This window comes from Lepisosteus platostomus, chromosome 9 (assembly GCF_059453375.1).
Source record: "Lepisosteus platostomus isolate fLepPlt1 chromosome 9, fLepPlt1.hap1, whole genome shotgun sequence".
Classification (NCBI taxonomy): Eukaryota; Metazoa; Chordata; class Actinopteri; order Semionotiformes; family Lepisosteidae; genus Lepisosteus; species Lepisosteus platostomus.
Window position 1 is genome coordinate 54,930,443 of NC_142619.1, and position 24,495 is coordinate 54,954,937.

The 24,495-nt window shown below is 39.2% G+C and overlaps 1 protein-coding gene across 2 annotated transcripts; it reads right to left on the reverse strand.

Moving 5' to 3' along the window:
* Window positions 1–17,532: 17,532 nt before the first annotated feature.
* Window positions 17,533–22,087, reverse strand: llph (LLP homolog, long-term synaptic facilitation factor). Of its 2 annotated transcripts, XM_088645666.1 has the most exons (4): window positions 21,966–22,016; window positions 20,666–20,759; window positions 19,924–20,206; window positions 17,533–18,083 (listed from the first exon to the last, which is right to left on the reverse strand). In XM_088645666.1, the coding sequence occupies exons 3-4, from the start codon at window positions 20,135–20,137 to the stop codon at window positions 17,920–17,922; spliced, it is 378 nt and encodes a 125-aa protein (XP_088501792.1). In that variant the 5' UTR covers window positions 20,138–20,206; window positions 20,666–20,759; window positions 21,966–22,016; the 3' UTR covers window positions 17,533–17,919. The 2 variants fall into 2 exon arrangements, with proteins under 2 accessions (XP_088501792.1, XP_088501791.1); XM_088645665.1 differs by lacking the exon at window positions 20,666–20,759 and having other exon boundaries at window positions 21,966–22,087.
* Between the last annotated feature and the right edge of the window lie 2,408 nt (window positions 22,088–24,495).

A 24,495-nucleotide genomic window follows, 5' to 3' on the forward strand; every position in this document is an offset into this window, starting at 1 on the left:
TCTGCTTTCTTCTGTAGAGCTGTGGACTGGAAACTGATGCATTAGCTTCCACAAGGCATGCAAATTGCTTTTTAATCTCTCAATACATAAACATAACTCCTTCTCCAACAATAGCTCAATTATAAAATCTCCATGAGACCTTTGGCATGGGTGGAAATCCGGTGTATATTCAGTGCCATTTGACATGCTGTAAATACCGACGGGCTTATCCCTGAAAGAAATTCTGTACAAAGGGATAAAAGAGTAAATGTAACCCCAGGAAACCTGTGCTACACATATTTTTCATCCAACTTTTATCACTGTATCCTGCCTTAAATTGTAGCCTAGTACCAGATGAATATACCTCGTCACAGGACTCTGCTGTGTGTTGTGTGAGATTTTCAGCACATTGTCTACTACTCTTCAAGAAAATAAGTTACACAGTTTAAGACATATTATTCCAATGTATTATTCAAATATAATAATTATAGTGACTCTGAGATACAATAAAACATTTCAACCATTTTACTACTGGAAATAACAACAGCAGACAGAATTTATGTGCTCGCTCAGTGGGGCATTTTGAAAAGCACACAGCCAATATGTCATTTCCTGTGATTATTTTCTGTTTCTTAAAGCACAAATCATCTGTAGCTATTCCATGTCTGTTGTAAGAACATCAAATATCATCCAGTTTATCTTTTGATCTTTTTAATCTCACTTATTGCCATACTGAAATATGTGGTGAAATGATTTACCAGCAGCTCTTTCCAAATCCATTGTTGTAATGGGCAAAGATTTTCAGCCTTGAATGCAGAATTGCTCTTTTGTTTTCTTGGTGGCAATATTAAAACATTTCCATATTGCATTCTATGGGTGATGGATCATTTATTATCTCGGCCCCATACAGTTTACAGCATGCTCGATGACTCTCTCTCCTCCTGCTTTGTCATTAAAAAAATATAATAAAATCTCCTCATGCCATATCATTATTCTTTGAAATATGATACAATATAACTGACAACATTATAGCTTTGCATTTCAATACGATTTCACTAGGAATTTCATGTCAAGCATGACAAAGCACTTCACGAAAACATTGGTGAATCTCCCTAGTGATACAAGACCTCATCTTGAGTTTAATTTTCTTTTCGTCCCTTCAAACAGAAATGTCAGAGATTCCAGACTCTGTCGGGTTGTCAGGCTCTCTAACCAGGCTGGTCTGTATCCCTCATCAGAAATGTATGAGCGTCAGGGATCAGTTTTAAAGTTAAAATAAGGTTTTGGGGATTTCTGACATTTGAGAAATAGATTTTGTATAGTTCACAGAAAAACAAGGGGACCCGAGTATTCAAAATCCTCAAAAGGCACTGACAGTCAACCTAGAGGTTTTCTTCCACATGAACAGTGAAACACGAATCAGAGGACACAAGTGAAAACGATGTGCATTACAAACCAAGGGCGGAAGGCACGTCGCTACACAAAAGGTTGTAGGAGCATGGAACAAGAAGAAACAGCTGTTTAACAAACAGGCTGGTCGAGCAATTAGCTACTAACTATCCAATAGTCTCATTTGGAACTGTTTGTGTGTTCTTAAAAATATATGGATTTTTGGAAATACTGGGTACTTAACCGTAAACATTGTGTTTTCCGTCCTTTCTGTATGGAAGGGCCAAACAATAGAGAAGCGTTTTTCTGTAGAAAGAATGGGAAGGGAGAGAGCAATAGGGCAGCAGAGATGCACCCTGAGACAGAGAAGAAGGCTTCAGGGCAAGAGGTGATAGACACGGAACCTCTCCTTACCCCAGTGTTTGTTTTAATGGGTGTTTTGGATGGGTTACTAAAGCAGGGGGGAAATGTCAAGTTTAAAGTTGAAATAAACAATAATCAAGGCAAATAATATTGTAAAACCCAACATAGATCTACTAATTATCTTTAGTGTTCTCTTGTCACTCTGTTGTATCTCAGAAGGTTTTAGCTGTTTAGTATTACTGTACTAAAGAATGGGTGTACTGTATATCTATTGAGAGCACCCATGCTAAGGTATTACATAAAATTAAAGAAAAATATTTAATATATAAATCCTGATATATACAAGTAGTTGCAAACAAGTTTTTAAGGTGGGAGGAAGGTTGTGTTGTGTCTGAGCTATTGCACAATAGCCTACTCAGGGTTAAGTTGCTTCGTTTAGTTGTGTCCCTTTGGAGGATGCACTTACTGGGTTAAGTAAGTGACATTTTCTTAGGTGCTGAAAGGAGAAAAGGTAGCGCACTTTGTTAGCTCTTTAGCCCCTCTGTGGAAACAGGTTATTTTGTAATTAATCCATCATCAGGCAACAGTACTGGACTGATCATGGAGAAGTACAGTAGCATTGCTGAAAACTTCCCACTTTTGAAAATGTTTGACATTCTGATTTTTCTGCCACTTACCCTGGAAAACAGAGAGCAACATAGGGAGGGGAATGTGTTTAAAAATACACTTTAACAGCAAGGGAGGTGTTGACTGAGTGATACTCTGTGTTGAGTTTACATCAAATGCAATGCTTCCATTTAGACCACTAAATTCCAGTTTTGTCTTGTCTGAACTCAACACCTTTTGCCACAAGTTTATAGGATCACGTAAATGCTTTATTGCCAACTCCATGCATGATCTGAGATGGGTTTTGCACTTCCACATAGGTTGGCTTTGTGGAATGACTGGACTTTTATTGGCTCATGAACATTCTCCCATTTTAGTCATTAATCTCCGTAGCTCTATCAAAGTCACTGCTGGCCTCAGAGTTGCATCCCTAAGCAGTTTGATCCTCGCCCAGTGCATCTTTGCCCAGCTCTGAGCTGGGAGGAAGAGCCAGATCTAAGCAGTGTCTGGGTGATATAAGACACATTCCACTTCTTGATGACCAGCTGTTGATGAAGGAATGTTGAGGGTCTTTGTTATACACGTGTCCTGATCTAGGAACAAGTAATAGGTTTATTCCATGCTGAAAAAAAGAAGAAAGAAAACACAACGTTTCGCCGTGGAGCCTTCTTCAGGTATGAGGAAGACACATTATTAAACATGCTGACTCAGCTCCCCACCTGTCCTGATCTATGCTTTTGTAACAGATTTATCTCTGAGTTGTTTTGAAAACGTTTTGTTCTTCATGGGGAAGTCTTCTTTTAACTTCACTACCTCTCTGAGGCACCCTATGGAGACAGGAGCTTTTATTGTGATAGCAGAAGAACCACTATTTTTACTCACTCAACTAATTATGTGACTGGTTAAGGTAATTCTGTGCACCCAAACGAATTTTGATTTGCCACAGCAAGCAAGGTTTTTACATTTATATGACCATTTTTGTCTTCCATTGTAATTATCTGCTTAATTCTTTCTTTTTAATTTGTGCTTTATTTTTAAACTAAACAAAAAAATTGGAACAAAATAACTTCTGTCCAAGATGGTTAGCTAGGGAGGATTTATTAAAAAGCTATAAACCTTACTGGACTTTGGCCCTCAAGGACAGATTTTGCCAGCTCCGATTGTATGGGCTGAAGCTTGGTATTGCTCCAAGTATTGCGTGTTTCTAGTCTGTGGCTTCATTGATGATTTAAAGACACCCGTCAAACCTGCACGACTAGAGCTTGCATCACTGATTGACGCATAAGGATATACTACCTCACGACTGCAGCTGTGATCCACCCCAGGGTCAGGCTGAGCTCACTTTATTACTGTTGGTTCAGCAGGAGCAGTCTGACATCTTAAGATATGATGAAGAGCTCCAATATACTTTGAATGTAAGCATGGTATTGCATTGCACCGCAACAAACCTCTGAGGTGTCGATGACTCATCCATGGTGTGATCCGTCAAAGCAAGCGTGCTTAGAGTGCCCCCTGCTGGTACGAGCAAGGATACAACAAAGGAAAGAATAAGAAAAGGCACAAAAAAGTCCACCCTATTCATTATAACAGTATTATACTTGATTGCAGTGAAAGTCTCACTACAGCTGTATTTTGCTTCCTGGGCTGTAGAAGCAATGTATTTCTATAGTATTTTGCAACACAATTTACTGCATTGTGTTTGTCAGCTCTGTGGGCAGAGGTGTTTCTGTCCACGTTCAGTGCTGTATTCTGGTTAGAACTGCAAGAGGCTTTGATTGAAATGCAGTGTCTTGCTCTGCAGATTTCATGGGTCCAACAGCCCATTCACCTGTTTACTGTGGTGAAACATAGTAAACATTCTAGTAATAGAATGTGTGTCTTCAGAACTTTTAAAATTGCAGTGGAACAGGCCTGTGCAGCATTGTAGACAATTACAATGTGTAATGTTTTGCTTACGTGCATTATTAACATGTTTAATTAACTAATAATCATAACTTATAATACTAATATTCTTCATTTTTACTTGTATCTTTCCATTAATTCTTACTTATTATACAGTATATACAGTATATTCCTACTCCCTTCTTGTTATCTTATTTTTTGTGTTTTTGACTTCTTGTAATTCACTTTGGATCTTTTCTTCTTATTAAGTTAATGATTGTTCATAAAAATGTAACTGGTCATTCTGTCCCGTCAATTTCCTATTTTTTGTCTCTTATGTATTCCAATTAAACTGTTCAAACAGTCTATATTGTCTAGCCACTTCTTCTAATTCAGGTTCTTGGGGGAACTGTAATTAACAAGAGCAAGGCGGGGTACACAATGGTCAGGTCACCAGTCCAGTGTAGAGCACACAGACACAAACACAAAAACACGCCCACACCAGGGCCAATTTTTCCAGAAACTAATTAACCTACCGGTACGTCTTTGGACTGTGGGAGGAAACCAAAGCGCTCTGGAGGAAACACATGTAAACATGGGGAGAACACACAAACTCCACACAGATAGCACCCAGAATTAAACCCAGAGGCCCTCCACTGTGAGGCAGCAATGCTGACCACTGCTCCCCATATACTGTACCACTTTATGTGATGAAACACGCATATGCCTAGTGTATCATGGCAGTGCTGTTAGAGTAGAGACGGAGACTCATAAGAACATCGTTCAACTTCCGAGGTTTAATGAGGTTGAATGCTGACAAGAGCATAAAGAGCTACAACAGAGCCTAACAAAGAAATAGAGAGCTGGAAACCAGCCTGAGTTGCTCAACTAATAACGGAAAGCAAGGTTTTACAGAACTGGGGCCGTGAAATTAGGAAAACATTCTCTCCTTTTTTAAAAATTAAACAGCAAATCAGATCCATTTTGTGCTTATTTTTGTCAGTTTAATACCTCATCACTTAGATGCCAGAGGTTACATCACTGAGATTATAGGAGCTGTTTGTTACAATCCTTAGGAGAGATTGCCACCTCCTGGGCAGACACCACTTTGCATACTTGTTCTATTGAATCAGAATGGAAGGGTGGAAAAGCCCATAATAAATTCATAAAGACAAAAGGAGAACTCAGAGACAACGTGGGACCAGGGTGATTAAGTACTCATACCTGAATAACTAAATAGTAAAAGTATTCGAAACAAATTACATGAGACAGAAGCTACCACATGATCAGCCAATGATGAGGCTTTTGAACCACAGAAAAATGTCCTCCCGTCATTTCTATAGAGGAATATAACGTACCTGAATACAATCTGTTCGGGAGAGGCTGGAGAAGAATGCGAGGTGGAGGACCATGCAGGCTGAGGAACTGCAACAAGAAGGAATGAAGAGTATCTGAATATATATACTGTAGGTCAGACTCAATAAAAACATAACAAGAGTGTCGTGTTTTGAGAATGCCATAGCTCCAAGTGCAGATATGCATTTTAATTTAATACCCTTTAATGAAATTAAACATGTTTGTGCAAAAGAAGAAGCCATTTTTATGGGAGACTTCACCTTTCCCCACACACAATGAGAAAGACCTATAGGAATGTCAGTGGCAGAAACCTGCAAGATGAAAAGTCTAGATCTCATCGTAACAAGACAAAGCGATATGGTGCGTTTTGAATTTGATAATGAAAATGTACAGGTTGAGTCCAAAAGAAAATTTCACAGTTTCTGGACAGCAAACAAAAACAAGAAAAGGGTAAAACACAGTTAAAGAGTTTAAGATGCTATAAGTAATATGTGATAGGATGGATCTGAAATCAGTAGGAAATGTATGGTAAGTTTAACCAGATTCAGCCTGAAGCACAGAACGGAATGTATCCTAACAGTTAGTAAAACTATAAAACAGCACAACACAAGAACAAAGAGAGTGCTTAAGAAAAAGAGTGTAATGAATTGAATGCGCAGGTGATAAATGGTATCAAAAAGGCCTAGCGAGTAATGGTAAGGAATATTGCAATACAGGATGAAATAAAACAATTATTTCACAATTATAGCAGTGATCATGAGCTTGGGCAAGCAGCTGAGACCATCTGGAAGTATTTCTTTGATTTTTAACCTTGGAAGTTATCTTGTTTTCTCTGCTTTAAGCTTGACATGGTATTGTCCCAGAATTGCTCCTTGATATTAACCAGTGCAACTTGAAATATATTTTTGATGTGCAGTCATCAAACATCAGTCATTCCTGGTTGCTAAACTTGATAGCAGTGTATTGCAGACAAATGGTTCATGAAAATAGAAAAACTGCTTGTCAAAGGCCATTTAATTATTGGCAAATCTTAGGAACCAATTCAAATATTAAGGATTTCTTAGTTGAAAACCCTAGTCCATTTCCTTTTTCAATATATACAGTATTACACTTACCCATAGTAAGAATAAGAGGCAATAAGCACAGACCATTAGAACTGGAACTTGAATATCACAGTGCAGTAAGACTAATTTAGCATACAAATATCACCAATAAAAATACTGAGGAAGGTAGAGGTGGGTGTACATGCAGCTTTGCAGAAATCTTCAGACCGTTCCTATTTTCCTATTTTCCTATTTTATGGTGTGCTGTTTTAAGAAATTACAACATGATAAATACACATTTTTGTAATTCAACCTTTTATGCTGATCCTGAAATCTCAAACTAAAGAGTGGAAGATAAGTTAAATCTTTAGAAAATGGTAAATGTTGAATAAAAAGTACTTAGAGAAAAATGGAATCTGTGGGGGAGCAGCATGGTGTTGCAGAGGTTAGCGTTGCTGTCTGGTAGTGCTGGGGCCCCGGTGCCGTTCCAGACCTGGGTCTTACCGGTACGGGGTTTGTAAGTTCTCCCGGTGTTTACGTGGGTTTCCCCCCACAGTTCAAGACACACCGACAGGTTAATTGGCTCCTGGGAACAATCGCACTCGTGCGAGTGTCTGCATGTGCTCTGAGATTGGACTGGCATCCTGCCTTGTGCCTGTGATTTGCTGAGATAGGCTCCGGCTCCCCCCGGCATCCCTGAATTGGATAAAGCAGTTAGAAAATGGAAAATGGATGGATAAAATGTTGATGGCATACATATTCCTACCATGAACTCAGTATTTGGTCATAACATTTTTGACAGCCACTGGTCCTTTGGGTAAGTCACTACCAGCTTCGCACACTGGCGTGGTGCAATTTTGACTGGGTCCTGTGCCGTGTATCACTTTGCATTCAGACCACAAAGTTCCAATTTTGTCCCATCTGACCACAAAACCTTTTGCCCAGTTTCTTCAATAGCAGCCATATCAGCTAAATGTTTTGGTATAATCTCCAAACTCCAGTTTGGAGGGACAGCGTGATTTAGGTAGTCTGGGTGATATGATGATGAACCTCCCATTTCTTGATGATTGAGAAGATTGTTTACAAGGATATTCAGAGACTTCAATATTTTTTCAGACCTCCTGATCTGTGCCTTTTAATGACTTCATCTCTGGCTTGCTTTGAAAGTCCCCAGCCTTCGTAGCCTTAACAGCCTTAGCATCACCCTTGAGTCTGTGCTTGCAATTGAACTACCTGACCAGATATCCTCACAGAGACAGGTGTTTTTATTCTTTAATTGTGTGAACCACTACTATTGCACACAAAGGCTACTCACCTAATTGTGTGACTCATTAAGCTAAATTTGTGCACCTAAAGAGCTCGAATACTTATGCAATCATCACTTTCATTGACTTTTGTACTCCATTCATTTATCTTTTTGAATGCGTAGAGTAGGTTGGGCGCATAACAAACATTAATTGAAGAGGTTTGTGAGTGGAGCTGCATCGGTGTGCACCTGTTGCAAAGAACAAGTAAAAGTAATTTCCACACTACAAATTAGAGAGATGATACCCAGCGAAGGCTCAACAGCTGCGACATTGTGTTTCTTCCGCTTCTTAGTGATTTGCTAAAGCCAAACTCCCTTGCTGGCGGACAGCAGTGTACAGTAAATTTCTCCTCTCTCTCACATTCCCAAATGGCTGATCACTTCCTGTTTCCAAAGTGTGTCTACGTCTCCCCTTGATGTCATCACTCCCTTTTTTTATACCTGCATGTGTGACCTCTCACCTGGCCATTTGGAGCTTTAATGGTGATTAAGGCAAGACAAAGGGACACAGCATCTAAAAATGAAATGGCAAGATCAGAACAAAGCTCAAGATCTCCCATTTCATCTTCATAATTTAGAGTTTAGCTTATCTGTACTAAGTCATTTCCCAGCCATTTGCCCATCCATGAATATGATTTGCCAGGGCTCTTTTATGCAGTGCTCCACGTCTTCCTGTTTTGAAAAGTTCACTGAGTATAACACAATCTAGATCAAAGATACTGTATGAATGAGGATGTGCACCCGTCCTAATACAATCCCTGTTCAATCAACCTCTGGACAGTCACAAATATTCGCTCTCCTTGATGCCAAATTCATTGTAAGAAGCGCAACCGAAACAAATGCTGTGTGTGGAAACTCATTGTTATGTTGTTTCTTTTGTACAGCTGGAGCTGTAAAAACATTCATGTACCGAGGAGGGACTCGTCAATTATCAAGCATTTATTTATGTCATGAAACTGAAAATCTCTTTCTTGACGGTCAGGACACTAAACGTTTTTACACGTATGTTCCAGCTACTAAATGTTTATAAATACTGATTACTGTTATTTCAAAATTTTAAAGGAATCGCTTTATAATACATTATAATGAGATCCATGAGGTCACAAACCAAGTGAGACGTCTCGCTGTACTTGCTTGATTCAGATACATTCTAATGTGGCCAATCCCGGGGAAAGCAATATGAAATGATTTCCTTCTGCAAGTATTCCTGTCAGATATTTTTACCTGCCTCCCAGATATGTAGAAGGGCACTCTCCCATATGAATCCTGCAATGCCTATCGGAATTCATTACTGCCGGTGTCCAGGAGGCTCGGGATTGAAGTGGGTTGTGTGCACTGTGTGATACCACGCAACACTGACTCTGTATATTTGAGGCCTGCTGATGTTTTCTGATACCTCTTCAGAAAAGCATGGCCCAGTAATCATTTCTCACACATGCTGTACTATAGTCTCCATACCCATCGTGTCTGACATTTTCAATTGGCTTCGGTACCTATGGGCATCAAACTCATGGCTCTAGTGACAGGCGTTCCTGGAACGGCTGGAATACAGTGAAACCAATGCAAGTTAAAGCTTTCACGTCATAAAGACACTGATTTTAATCGGTCCACCTCACTTATTTCAGACCGCAATGTCACCAGGCCCCAATTTCGACTTTCGAAAATTTCTAAAAATAACAGGTGACCTGTTATTCTGTGCTGGTGGCCTTCCAGAGCAGTACTGGCAATTGAATTGAAAAACAATGTTATTTCTTTTTACGTATTACCCGAGTCCCAGTTTTAGGTTAGCCCTACAGTCACATTCAGATCCTACTCACAGGCATCAGGCCTCCCAGATACAGCTACAAACATCCTACACCTGTCTCCTGGCCAGACACTTAACGGCAGTCTACTTTTCATCTAAATTCTCTCCATCCATTGGAAGTTTCATTTCACACCTCTCTGCACCCATTCTGACTTCACACCTCTTGATTGGCCTCTCTTTCTGTCCCCTGCTCCCGCCTCTCACTCCTCCTCCCTCCCAACCTTTGTTCTCCCGCTACTTTACCTTTGCCTACTGCCCTGTCTCTCTCACACCTGAAGAAGGCTCCACGGCCGAAACGTTGTGTTCTCTTTCTTCTTTTTTTCAGCACGGAATAAACCTATTACTTGTTCCTTTGCAGCCTACGCAAGCTGACGCAGCTACCTACCTGAACTATTTAAATTTATATTTATATTTAACATGACTGTTCCCCATTCACATATTAACTGTTTCAGAAATAACCTTTAGTCATTACTGATATCACATTTCATTAATAAACATTAATTAACCAAGAGTCTGCGTTAGATTCTGGAAAGAAAACATTATTACTTTATTAATTAGTGGTTGGAACTGGTTTTATGTGAGAGTTTTAACAAAAGCATATTTACACTTCTTGGTAAAGCAAAATTCAATGATAACAGAATAACTCTTATATACTACAGTATATAAGGCAAATTCTTGCAGTTGTCAAAATTACTGATTTGGATTCAGTAGCTTTTAAATTCAGACACTTTCTCAGGATATAATACCAGCTTTAAGGGTTTTTATATGTATCATTTGAGTCTGTGAGTGTCTATTGTCCATCAATTTCCCTATGGGATTAATAAAGTATTATCTATCTATTGCTTTTGACATTAAAATATTTGGAGCAGAGCTCTCCAATCCTGCTCTCAAACAATCCCAATCCTGTAAATCTTATAGGTTTCTAAAGACTGGAAACACCTGTGATCTATTGATGAATCAAGCACATTATCTTTTCAATTGAGAGACGTCTGTCCCTCAGAGTTTAGTTCTAAATGATCTCTAAATAACTTAATTTAACAAATTGCCCATTTAATTGATCACAATTAAAATATTCAATTTCTTTAGAAAATTATTTTATGGTCGTCTCACCGGAACCAAGATTTGGGTCTTCCAGGAGCAAAGGTAACAGACCCCTGACTTACAGTATATTGCTCTAAGGATACTTAACTTTAGTTTTACTGTTATTATGTTACTAACCATTCCTACACTGGTAACAATTATGAGGCACATGTAACATAGTTCTTAAAAGGACTGACTTCCTAAATGAAGACCAGGAGGAATTCATGTTTGCTGGAAGACTGCAGGTTATCATACAAGCATGGTGCTTGCTAAGTCATGGCAAGATCCAACCTAGGGTGGTGGTTGTTGTCCGATCTATCTTGCATTTGAAGTGCAAGAGACATTAAGAACAAATTACTGTAGGCAGAGGTCAGATGTGCAGGGTAAACATCCTTGGACACACAGACAGAATCCCAACACCAGTATTAGTGACATCGTTGTTATAGAACTCCCTATTGGGGTAAAGGTAAAATATCTGCATCTCTTATAAATCATTTTTTCTTAAGTAAACATTATACTACACTTTTCTGGCTCTTGGTTAGGCATCAAAATTGTCAGCTATATACTGTATTTCCACAATATGAGCAGATCATTAGCAATTTTCAGCATCCAGTGGGAGAAAAATAACCATTTTTCAGAGATAAGTGATCCTAGGCAGAACAGCCTCTTTGAAGAATTGATTTATGACACTGTGTCCAATACGATATAGGAATTGTGTTGCAGTGTTGGACATATCTGTATTCAAAAATTATTCAGACGCTTAAAATATGTTTCATTCTTGGGCTCTGCCATAAATGTAGATAACTTTCAATTTGAAATTATTTTTCCCTGACTACCAATGCAATTTCAGTTGCAATACTATTGCCAGTTTGTGATAACTGCAGACTTAGATTTTATGCATGTCTGAGAGCAAACTAATCCTTTATGTGTATATCTGCATAATGGATTATCAAAATTTACATAAACCACCTAGAGGCAACACTTCTGTGTTATTGGGGCCTTAGTCCCTAAACAACCAGGAATGCATTATTGCAAACCCAGTAAAAATCATGCAAATTATTTATTATGTACAGTTATTTAGAACATGAAAAATAAAATTCAGCTCACTGAAAAACAAGTGAGATAATGGAGATATAGATAATGAGGTGCAAAGGTTTTGAAGTGTAGTCATAATACCTTGAAAAGAATTCAAGTCAGTGGAAAAGCTTCAGTTTACTTGGTTCCGGACATCAAAAGAGCATGGAGAACCAAATGTCCTGATTAGTCAAACCTCACTTTTCTTACTTTCAACTCCTCTTCCTCATCCCTGGCCTCCTCGCTGTCTGAGCCATATTCACTGGGCATACTGGGTATACTGGGGCATCAGTCTGTGCTGCAGCTGTGCAATCCTGACACAAACAGAAGAGCATGCTGTATAGGAGCTACTTAGTCATTAAGACTATAACATTGTTTGCATCCATCTAAAATTAAATTACCTCCACTCTCAAAGTGCACAGTGTAAAACAGGGGGCTCCATGCCTTTTCCATCGAGCAATGCCAGCTCAGCTCCTGGCATTGCCCAGTCCGGGAGGTGTCTACCTCACGAACCAACTGGAACCCAGGGCAAAATGGGCTGCCAGAGCTCCTACTTCCCATCTTTCTAGTTCAGGCTGTACTCAAAGAGGGGCTTCACTGTGTGATGACAACAGCCACAAGCCAGGGGTCCTGGCAAAGAGGACCAAGTGGAAACTATGTGGAAGTGTGTTTAAAATGCAGAACAGAGGACACAGTAAAAGTATGTGGAGTAAAATATGATCTAAATGACTCACACTGAATAAAGACCATTCCTCTAAGTCTAGGTAACAGAACCCCACAAAAATAAAGAGTAATTTAATCCCACCCATATCCCAACCCAAGATGAATGTCTACAGATGCTACATTACACTCTCTAGGACCCCACAGGATAGTAAACGATGTTGAATAAATTTACTAACAAACCATCATCTATGTTACTTAATCTAAAGTGTGACTAAAAAGAAACATAAAAACAGTAACTGGAACAGTAAAAAAATGTCAAAGAACTGAGAGTTTACAGTTGATCTTAGAATTAACATCCCTTAGACAAACTCCGATCACATGTTCGATACATTTAATAAAACGATCAAATAAAAAAAAGAATACCTCCTTTTTCTGTTTATGTATACGACCTGAAAAAGAATACAAAAGACGTTTTCAATATTTGTATAGTAAAGATTTTAGAGGAAAGGGGAGATTGGATTTTTTACACAAAAACAGTATATGATTTTTAGGGGACTAAAATGAAATAAGACATGATCAATACTTATTATGTCCAAAGATATTTTAGAACTAACGAATAGATACAAAAGTAGTTTGAATTATGAGAAGCACACTGTGCCTTCTCCCAGCCAGGCACAACATCAAAAATATTTTTCTAATTGAGAATTTACTATACCCTAGCTGTTGAGCCCGTCCTACATGATGTTAACTACAGATGTTGATCAAGGCACTCACATAATCGTCGGATAAATGTCTGATGCCTGAAATGGGAGTAGGGCAGCATAGAGGTTAGTACCGCTGTCTCACAGCTCTTGGGCTTTGGGTTCGATTCTGGACTGCCTTTTGTGAAGATTTTGCATATTCTGCTCCATGTTTACATGGGTTTTTCAAGTTTCCAAGTACTTCAGTGCCACCGTCTTTGTATTCAGAAAGATATTCTGACTACAGTAACATACATGGTGTGCATATGTGCCCTGCATTCTGCGTTTCCTATTCAGAGTATTTCCCCTTCAGCACTAGGGAAATAAACTCAGGGTTGCACAACCTTCATCAGGAATAAGAAATGCATATCATCCATTATGAATGACGGACGCAGTTATTTAGTTTGGTAGGGCACTGCACACAGACACTATATAGATACCCTGAAAGATCTCACCTTTTATGATAGCATGGCAGGGGAACTTGCACATAAAACCTGACACCAAAAGTCTAAATCCCACGTTGCAGCAATAACCCCAATTAGACGATTCCAGTTGGCCAGGCACGCTCGTTAACCATAACCGTTAGTATGGAAATTCTGGACTAGAAGAAAGAGCACCAGCAATAGGTCCATCAGTACTGATATTTTAAAAGGCAGACCAGGACTGAAATAGTATAAATCCCACTTGTAATTTTAACAAAAAACGCTGCTGCCAAAAAAAAAAAAAAGATTACAAGTGAGATTTACACTTTTCAGTGTTTATTGCTCCGATCCGCATTTAATTTACAACTGCTATGAAAATCAGAAATGTAATCAGAGCACAGCAGAAAAAACTAATTATCGTATCAAGGGATACAACAAAATTATACACCAAGGGCAATGAGTTAATGTTTTGTAGCTTTGTTTTTTGCTTTCTTGGCAGTTTTGAAGATAATAAAAGAACACTGAGCTTTGTATCATCTATCTCTGTACCCATCACTCATTTATTAATTTAACAGGCTTGTAATGCAGTGTTCAAAAAAGATGAGTGTGAGTGATATGGTATAATGTCAAGCCTTAAAGGTACAGTATCATGCATTTTCACTTCTAAACTAAGTGTGACTTAACATGAATATTGTATTTCTAATCTCATATACTCCTAAAGTAAATACTCCATCAGTTCAGTTGGTGTCATTATGATGTAACAAATGCCAAAAACTATACCTTTAACTGAACTGCTATATCATAACACCTCACTAGAGCTCCAAGAAAACTAATGGCTTTAGAGAACCGTCTTCATTCTTCCTAAAAAATCCTTGACAACATTTAAATACTCAATGGCCAGTGAAACTCATTAATACCTTCAGAGTACAAGGCATGATTTTACCTCACTACATCAAAGCTAACAGAATTCTTAAAATTCTGGATTATCCTAAATTAAACCTTTCTCATACACGATATAAACAAATCATACCAGTAATAAATTACTTACTTTTAATTAATTACTTTTAATACTTAATCAAAAAGTCAACAATTTACTAGCATTTTTTTAAAGTTATAGGTATCCTTTTAATCATTTTTCTGCATTCATTTCCGCTATTCATTGAGACGTTTGATGTGAAAAGCTCCTGATAAAAGATTAGAATAATTCTTTAGCTGTTGTTTTGAAACATTATAGACACCAAAAGCTGTCAGTACAAACAGGTAGGACTTAAATAAACACAATAATGTGCTAAAAATATACCACAGCAGTCCAAGTGCTTCCAAGCAACAACTTTACCTAAGGTGAAGACCTTTACCTATGTGTGACAATTCTATTGGCATCACAAAATCCCTCCTGTGGAAATCTTAGACGAAGACCCTGTGGTGCTTCGGAGCTCTGTATCCATCAGAACCCTAGACTCTCCTGCAGTACTATAAATTATGCTGTTCATTTTTGTCTATTAAACCTGCAGTTAGCCATATTCAAATCAGAAATATTTAGAACTAATGATGTGTGGAATATGGCCAATTGTACACTCCTCCCTGCTCTGTCCTGCCAAAGCTTCAACACCGAGGAGGCTTCCATGTGTTACTGAATTATAAATTCAAATAAGAGACACTGCAAAACAATACACAGATCCACTGGATCACTAATGTACAGGGTGAATGAACAAATCTCCTGTACAAAACAGGGAACTCAAATAACATGAGGCTTACAGTGGCAGCAACATGCACTGTGATCAATTTAAAAAAAAGTACATTACCTTCAATTTACCACAAATTAAGTCACACACACGAGGATGCCAGACCAATTTTTGTGCACACTAGCACACTCACTGAAAAGAAAGCTTTCCAATGCGCTCCCATTACCGACGACTTAACCTGTACAGGTGCATTCCTGAAAGGGAAGAGTTGACTCCATAGAGAACACTCACACAGTATCATCTTACCTCAGTTACTTCCTCACAGGCGTAGCGTGTAATTCTCTGGTCTCGCGAATGGTGGGGGCATGGGTTCAAGACCCTGCTGCACAGCACAGCTCCCCCTTGAGTGAGGATCTCTCCTCCAGTTGCTCCAGGCCACCCAGCTGTACATGCGATCAGGATGGGTGTAATGGACCAGCATCCCAGCTGGGAAAGGGGGGAGGCACGTCCTCTCTCACCCTCTTAATGTCACAGAAAGAAGATCAGCCCTGCGCGTACCGTACCTACTTTCACGGAGTCATTTTAGCGCTTGCAGATTAATCAAGAGAGAAGACTGGTGTGAAAAAGATGTGTGAAAAGGAGACACTAAAATATTTTTTACTACTTTGTTAAATTAGCTTTTTGTGCTAGGAAAACTGAAGAAACTTATTTGCATGACAACAAAAGGGCTGGAGAGTCATCCTGACAGTTCTTTTCTCATATGGAAGTGTAATGTCTCAGTCTCACCCGCTAGTTGTACTGTCTGCTGCCCCCTGTGTAAAAAGGCACAGTGGCTATCACCGCCTCCTACAGGTCTTGGGCCTGCTCTAAGTTTTGAATGTTTGTGTTAAACAACACAAGTTTTAGTTTCAAATAAAAAGCAACACAGACAGCTGAGAAGCATTCTGTTAAAAACATATCCTGCATGCAAATATAATGCACTTTGAATAGTTCTTCAAATGCCTTGAGGCAACAATGTAAAAAGGTAACTATTCACATCATAAAAAAATAGAAAATAACATTGGTATGCTAGCAGCTAAGTAAATTATTTTGTCATTACACGGACCACATCAGAGTAATCTGTATCAGACGGCAAACAGGCACAATAAAAGTAAATGTGAACAATTATAGATCACAATAAAAGCACCTGAAAACTCCAGCATTTACAGACTGGAATGAGTTTCTCAACCCTTTAAAGATTGGTATGGATATGTGCGCTTCTTGTATTAGTACAAATCCTACAATGAGGTTTGTACCTTTAAAAAAAAAAAATCCCAAATTCCTGTCTTTAAATAGCCATTCCTGGGATAAACTGAACTGAAGCCTTACTTTATCTTTCTAGACTGCTTTAATTTGCTAAGTGAACAGGAATCCCATCATACCTACAGTACCGATTAAAGCACAAAATAGTGAACTTTGTGAAAGTACTGTATAGTCTCCATGTTGTCGCACACCTCTGGTCTCGCCACGGGACAGAGTGAGAGTTCACACGAATCGTGACGTGAGGCGGCCCTTCGTGCTCACTAGTCCCTGTAAGGACTGATGTAATGAGACGTACGAGCGAATAAGTACAGTTTGTGGAGCAGATATTTCACCGCAGAAGTGTTCCAATGTGATCTGTACTCAAAATTAACAAGTAAGCTGTATTTGAGCAAAATCCTCTGGAAATTGAGAGCAACATTTCTATTGGATTATAAGAGATGTATCCACAAGCCTGTTTGTTTACAATGTAATAGGTCTACTTCGCCTCACAGGAAGTCTTGCTCCCTCATTATGAACTGCAGAACGTGCCGCTGCGCATACCTGGAAACTTAATCTATTTTGAGATGTAAATTGGAGATCCTTACAAATTATTGTGTACACTTAACTTTAACTGTGGTTTGAAATGCACTCATCAATTCTAATTCTAACACCAAAATATTAAAATAGCATTGCAGTTCCCCTTCAACAGCCAGGAGACTCTACACAGGAGCTAAGAGTTTTGCTGCAATAGGTTTGAAACCCAGGAAAGGAATAACCAATTAATGCTCGGTGGTTAAAATATCCTTTGGCTCTTGGTTTTCACCAATCAGGTTATAATATGCAATGTTATACAGATGAAAACATCAGTGCTATGATTTAATCAATGAGATTTCAACCAAGGTTATTTATGATGCTATCAATTTAAAAGATACATACGAAAGGCAGTCTGCTAAATACATACGCCCCCCCCCCCCTCTGAAATCTCTTCCAAACAAAGCACAATCAAAAATGGCCTATTAGATTGCGTTTTCTCAAATATACGCATATTACACATAATTAACAGTACCACTGCCCAATACATGTGCAACACTTAAACAATGTCACTAGATTAAAGCAACTGTTTCCCCATCAGGCAAAACAGAGAAGCTGATGTGATCTCTGAGGTTCGCATATCACGTTGCAAAGGATAAGTCTGTAGGAACCTAATGCTCGTGCTCTTTATACTAACACAACGCCCCTTGACCAAATGTTCACCAAGCCAGTCCTTTAGGCTTCTTTGCTTTCCCCGTTTTCCCCCGTTTCTGCTTGAGCTTCTTCATCTGCCGCTGGCTCATCCAAGCAGGGTACTGGCCGTGCTCGTCCTGCAGAGTCTTCTTATTGCGCTGGCTGTCGGTTTCCATCTTGGAGGTGCTCTCTGTCGGCCAAGGGCAAAGAGAGAGGGTCAGTGCCCACCGCTTGGCGCTTGCGCCAGGACGTGCAAGGGCACGTCAATCCCCCTGCGCACACAACTCTGCACACACACACAACGATCTTCATGCATTTCACACTGCAGGGTACTGCTATTACCCCTTATTTCCTAAAGACTGACGAAAACGTGTGTGAAAGGAAACAAGTTGGGTACACATAGAAGTACGGTGCATGACTCAGTTGTTAGTATTTTAAGACTTTATGCCAGCAGCACTGAAAACAACAGAACTTCTTTGGGCAATACTCTGGCCTGTTTCCAGTATAGCTGGAGCTAAGCAGTACACCCTGACCTTACAGGACTATTGATTAAACCTTAAGTACCAAATACCAGCTGTGAAAGCCTGCCGCATGGCGTTTTTGCAGTCTGCCACTGGTAACGACCCACAAACTACAGTCGGGGCCCTTAATCTGTCATCATGAAAAAAAGAATATGGAACTTATATTTAACAAATACAATGCACATATACATTGTCGCATGTATATACTGTATATAAGGCAGGATACACAAGGCTTCTGAAGACATTTTAAGCCGCAGTAGTGGAATTATGGAACAAGACACCTAGCCATATTGTTGAAGATGATATCCAGATGGTTCTTGAAAGATGCCATGGTAAGATGAATTAGTTTTTAACTAACAAGTTGGTTGCTTTTCTTATATTCTTAGAAAAAGCAGCAGGTTGGAGAATTAGAAATTCAGCTCTTGTTGTATTTAGTCTGTCACTTGAAGAAACTATTACAGCTGCTTGTATATGGCCAATAAAGTGATCTGATGTGTAGGCAACTGACAATGTTTTGTGTGCTACCGTCACAACATGGATGTTGAGGACAAATTAAGTTTGCAAAGATAGATTCCGATAAATGCAATGGGCCAGGATGGTTTCAAAACATTGAATGAAAATATAAAAAATAGTGTGGTGCTTTTAATGCAGGGTACTGTAGCAGCAATGCTGCACAAAGTACAAAATTCACTTTTTTAGACACCCGGCTGGTGGAATTCTATGTGCTGGCTGGTAAAGCATGATTTTTTATCATTTAGATGTAAGAATGAAACTTCTTACATCAAAGATACAGCATCGTCTATTTTACTGATTGCTTATTACCAGTGAAAATCTGTTACCAAGTATTAAAACAAATCTTAATGAATTAACCTTATAACAGAAAAGGCTAATGCGGTGTGATCCGACTCTTTTGAGGTCATACAGTAATGACACTTGCTTTCAGCAAACTCTAAACATGCTGGCATACCTTTGTGAGAGGAAAGACAGCTTCGTAATTTCCTCAATTACTGTAAAAGGACAAAGCTAAATGGAAGGACTTAAAGCAGCACATTAGTTGCATGTAAATTACAGACTTAAAAGGTTCTGCTTGAAAACTGGAATGACATTGTGCTCACAACCAGAGGCTTGATGTGTGAAAAGGGCTACCACTCCAACAACTTCAAAAGACATCAATTCTCCATGAGAAAGAAGGCATGGTCTCCCAAGTGGCCAAATGCAGCCTACACACTTGAACTTCGTAATGTATCTGCACTGTTACCTGTTCCTTTTCTGCTTCTATTTGCACAGTTTTGATTGCAGATTATGTTATTACACTGTCATTGCTATTGTGTTACTGTCTATTGTCTTATCTTCTGTTCTATTTACATACTGCACCTGAGTGACTACTGAGAAACACTTTTCACTGCTCCATGCACCGGCGTAAGTACAATGACCAATAAAGTTGAATTGAATCGAGTTCCTCTTCTTAAGTATTCAACAGCCCTACGATGCTGAAACAGGACGACTCACCGGCCTCCTCCTCCATCGGCACGTCCCGTGTCTTGTGTTTGAGCGTCTCCGGGGACACCACCGTGGCCACCTCCTTCATGTCGCCCATGGAGACGTCGCCCTTCCCGTCCAGAGCCAGGGCCGCCTTCAGACGCGCCAGCTCCTTCGGAGCGTTCTTCTTCCTCTTCTCCGCACGCATCTTCCTCTTCCACTTGCTCCTCAAGCTTTTCGCCATCCTGAAGTCGTCTGGAAATGGAAGCCGGCTCTTACTTGGCGGCGTCTCAGGCAAGTTCACTGTATCCACCTAAACTCAGGTAAGAGAATAAGGATGTATGGTGGGGAAGATTCAGAGAATACGGCTCTTCCGATACGCAGACGCGCCAATTTAGCTGAACTACCCCAGGAACCCATAAGAGAAGAAAACTAGGGTACAACTTCCCGCAGATTGTATTGCGTAAAACTGACAAAAAAGAGAATGTTACCAGTTTAAGATCAATAAGAGGGCACATTCTGTTTGTCTGTAGAAAGGCTAGGTTTATTTCAAATGTTTTGTATGGTACCCGTTTTGACATTACAAACAGTACAGTATAAAATATAATATCTGCCGGGTTCGCTGGTTAGACCAAATTGATATTAAGATAACTTTATATTATCGCCGAACTTTCAGGACTAGAACGTGATGGAGGTTTTGCAGGAGCCATATCACCCTGCAACTCACAGCTGGCAGCCCACTGACGCTCAGCAGCGTGAGCCTGGTCAGTACCCGGATGGGAGACTCCTGGGAAAGCTGAGGTTTCTGCTGGAAGAGGTGTTAGTGGGGCCAGTAGTGGGCGCTCACCCTGCGGTCTGTGTGGGCCCTGTGTGACGGGGACACTATACTGTAAAAAGGCGCCGTCCTTCAGATGAGACGTAAAACCAAGGTCCTGACTCTCTGTGGCCATTAAAAACCCTGGGGTGTTTCTAAAAAAGAGTAGGGGTGTAACCCTGGCATCCTGGCCACATTTCCCATTGGTCTTTACCAATAATGGCCTCCTAATAATCCCCCTCTCTGAACTGGCTTCATCACTCATTTCTCCTCCCCACTGAGAGCTGGTGTGTGTGGAGTGTACTGGTGCACTATGGCTGCTGTTACATCATCCAGGTGGGGCTGCACACTGGTGGGGGTGGAGGGGAGTCCCTATTACCTGTAAAGAGCCTTGAGTGTCCAGAAAAGCGCTATATAAGTGTAAGCAATTATTGTACTGCCGAAAGAAATATACTACTACTTTACATTTTGTATAACTCATGGGATAAATACAAAGACAGAAGAGAGTAAAACAACAACGTTTTCAAGATGACAGATTAAGTTAGCTTTCAATATATTAAATAAATAACAATCCGAATCGAAGGCTTTTAATAACCAAACGGTTTAACCCAGCGGATTTCTTCAGAATTAACAGCTAAACACGAACCACAGAGCAAAAGTGGAAACTATGTGGAAGTGATTTTAAAATGAGACCAAGGACCACTAAACAGATTACGTTTCTGGTCAAGTACCATACGTACAAGGTAATTATCAGCTTTTACACACATGATAATGTTTCTCTCAATTATAACTGTTCTTATAACTGACCAGTACCCAACGAATACTTTACTAACGTCACCCTTACTTTTGGATAAAAACGAGCCAGCTATTACTCCAGGTATCACTATCGCAAAAAACGTAGTGAGATTCAGACATAAAATGCTGATAGAAGTACGTACAGTATAGCCAGATCGCTTGCCTGACCTAATAATAAAGTTCAGAGTCTTAGAGAGCGATATTTAGTTTTCACACTGGGTACGAGTCACATTTATTAAATAAATTACTAAAAAGTCATCCAATATTTTAGCTATCTCTTACCACCCTAACATAAGGGAATATTTTCAAACACTCCCAAAACCAACTTCCAGCCTATCGGAGTTTCCAATCAAGCATTTTGATAGATTTAAGGTTTAGTTTTTCTTCAATTAGTTTCAACTGTTCTATTATCAGTATGATTGTTTGGCACCATACGTTAATTTATTTGTAATTATCTCTTTACCCCAGCTCCTGCTCCTCCAGAAGTGCACGCACGTGGATTTCGTCTACAACCGTAAACTCCTGAGCTGCAAGCACGACAGTGACTTTGCTTTACGACAGTGTTTCCTTTTTCCGAAAGGTTAATGGCAGTTGCCGTAAAGCGTAGAAAGTTCGTTAAGAGAATGGGGTTTTGTAGTTTTAACTCAGTTATTAAAAGTACTAACATGCGAAAGCGCAGTCTTTAGAATAAGTACAAACATTTGACTTTGTCAGTTTGAAATACATTTAATCAAGTTTCCTCGTAGCCCTCTCTGTTCAAGACCGTAAAGTTTATGTTTCTTCATCCCAGCAGTGGCCGAGAGTTTTTCTGGTTTTTCACTTGGATAACTTGAACAGCAGTACCATTTTAACTGTATTTACCTGTTCCTAATTTATATTTATAGTTTTTGTCACGTACAATATGTTGCGCTTGTCTATGTTTAGTGTCATCTGCCTGCTTCCCAGTTTTTAATTTTGTCTAAATTTGTTATAATTAATTTTGTAATATATGTATATACAACTCTATATTTTGTAAACAAATTGTTGGCTAATTCTCTTATTTTAGAAATACTTGGGAACAACGCGTGATGGGAAAGTATGTCAAAAATCTATATCTTTTTAAATTCCTTTTCTTGATGCGTATACGACCTAAAAAAAATAATTTGGTTGAACAAGAATTTTAAAAAACGTGGAGAAACTATCAATCCTCATCCGGACAAATGGACTGAATAATCTTCTGGTTTGTGAATTTTGTTTCGTCATGCAAGTTCTTGTGAATATGGGTGGAATTAATTTTTAATTTCTTAATTCAGGTCTTTAAATAGGATAGGAATACATAACGGGATTAAATAATATACTGTGGACGAGGGTTTTGACTTACTGACCCCCGACCCGGGAAGGCAGGTTCTTTTCGGCCCGGAAGAGACCATGTCTATTTTTCTCCACAAGGGGGCAGTCAATCTCTGTGTGTGGAGTCAACCAGCGAGAGTGCGCAGTGTAATGGTATAAAGATATTGAAAACCCATTAAAACTGTCCAACTCATTCACTTAATCTTAAAATAAACAGTCTGGATATACAACCAAAGGTCTAAACGCAGTAAACTCTCAAGTTAATGCGGGCTAATGCTAATCACTTCCAAAACTCCTATTTCCAATACACAATTCCATCCATTTTCCTAACAAATTTATCAAGTACATTACAATAAACAATTACCTTCTTCTAAACAAACTGGCAATAGAAATATAAGCTCATCATTCATTCATTAAAATCAGAGTATATATATATAATTTGGTGCACTTGAAGATTAATTGGAAAACAAATTTAACTGCATGCTCTATGTTAGAAATAATGACAAATACATTTACTTGGTTCAAATACAATTTCTTGAACAGCGAATCCAAACAATGGGAAAAAGCAAGGGTATGCTGAGCACGTGTGTCACACAGAACCCTTCCAAAAGGATGTGGAACGAACAGTAAAATTATTATTCTTACACTAGCAACATTTTCAGATTAGTGTTACCCAGTGTAGTTTAATATAACACCTATTTCATATTACATACAGGTCACAGAGGCAGGGGCAGCCTTTGAGAAATTCTTACCTCATGTGATAAGCAACATTTTGATCACCGCTTTGCTCGGCAAGTATTTTGAACTGCTGGGAAAAAAACCATTCCCCCAACAATCCATGGTGAGTCCGTATCGTAGTTCAAGGTTACAGATATGTTTAATGATAAACTTAAGTTCACTGAGAGCACAGATGTCATTGTGAAAAAATCCCAGCAGCACTTATATGATCTGAGAAAACTGAGTCCATTTTGGTGTCCATAAAATAATTCTTTCAACATTTTCTATCAAACTTTCAACATTTATTTATCAAAAGTAGTCAAACTTTCCTCTTATCTGTTGGTTCCCTTCACTCAGTCAAAAATCACCTTCAAAATGTTGTAAACCTCAACTCCAAAATCATTGGTGAGCCTTGACGACTCCTGATATGTCCATTAGATCCATAGCAAGGCCCGTGTCATCATTAAAGACTCATCTCATGTCCTTCACTGGTCTTTTGAATTTTTGGCTTCAGGAAGACATTTTCGCTGTCCACAATGCAAGACAAACAGAAGAAAATTCGGCTTTGCTCCAGAGGCTGTCTGGAATGCAAACAATGACTGTGAAGAAGTCTTATCAACATGGTATCTATTGGGCAGATCTGCCACCCACCCGACACACACACACACACACACACACACACACACACACAAATGTGCATGTCCTAAAATCTTCCCAAATACTACACACTGTTACTTTCAATTACTTCTGTGTTTGCTGTTATACAGTATCTACTGTATGTATACTTTTTTGCTAAGCAATGTTTTTTGCTGTGTTTGTTTTTTGGTCTTGTGTTCTATATGGCACCGCGTGCTGCTTAAAATTGCCCCTCTGGAGATGAATTGTATTCATTTCAATCGTATTTTGAATTGAATTGAAAAAAGACATTTGTCTCACATTTTTACCCC

Bases quoted from the DNA above. Each gene is read 5' to 3' on its own strand.
- llph (XM_088645665.1), bottom strand. From the start codon at position 20,137: ATGGCGAAAAGCTTGAGGAGCAAGTGGAAGAGGAAGATGCGTGCGGAG. The intron at 18,084-19,923 runs GTGAGTCGTCCT...CTTGGCCGACAG, and splicing joins GCCGATGGAGGAGGAGGCCG to AGAGCACCTCCAAGATGGAA.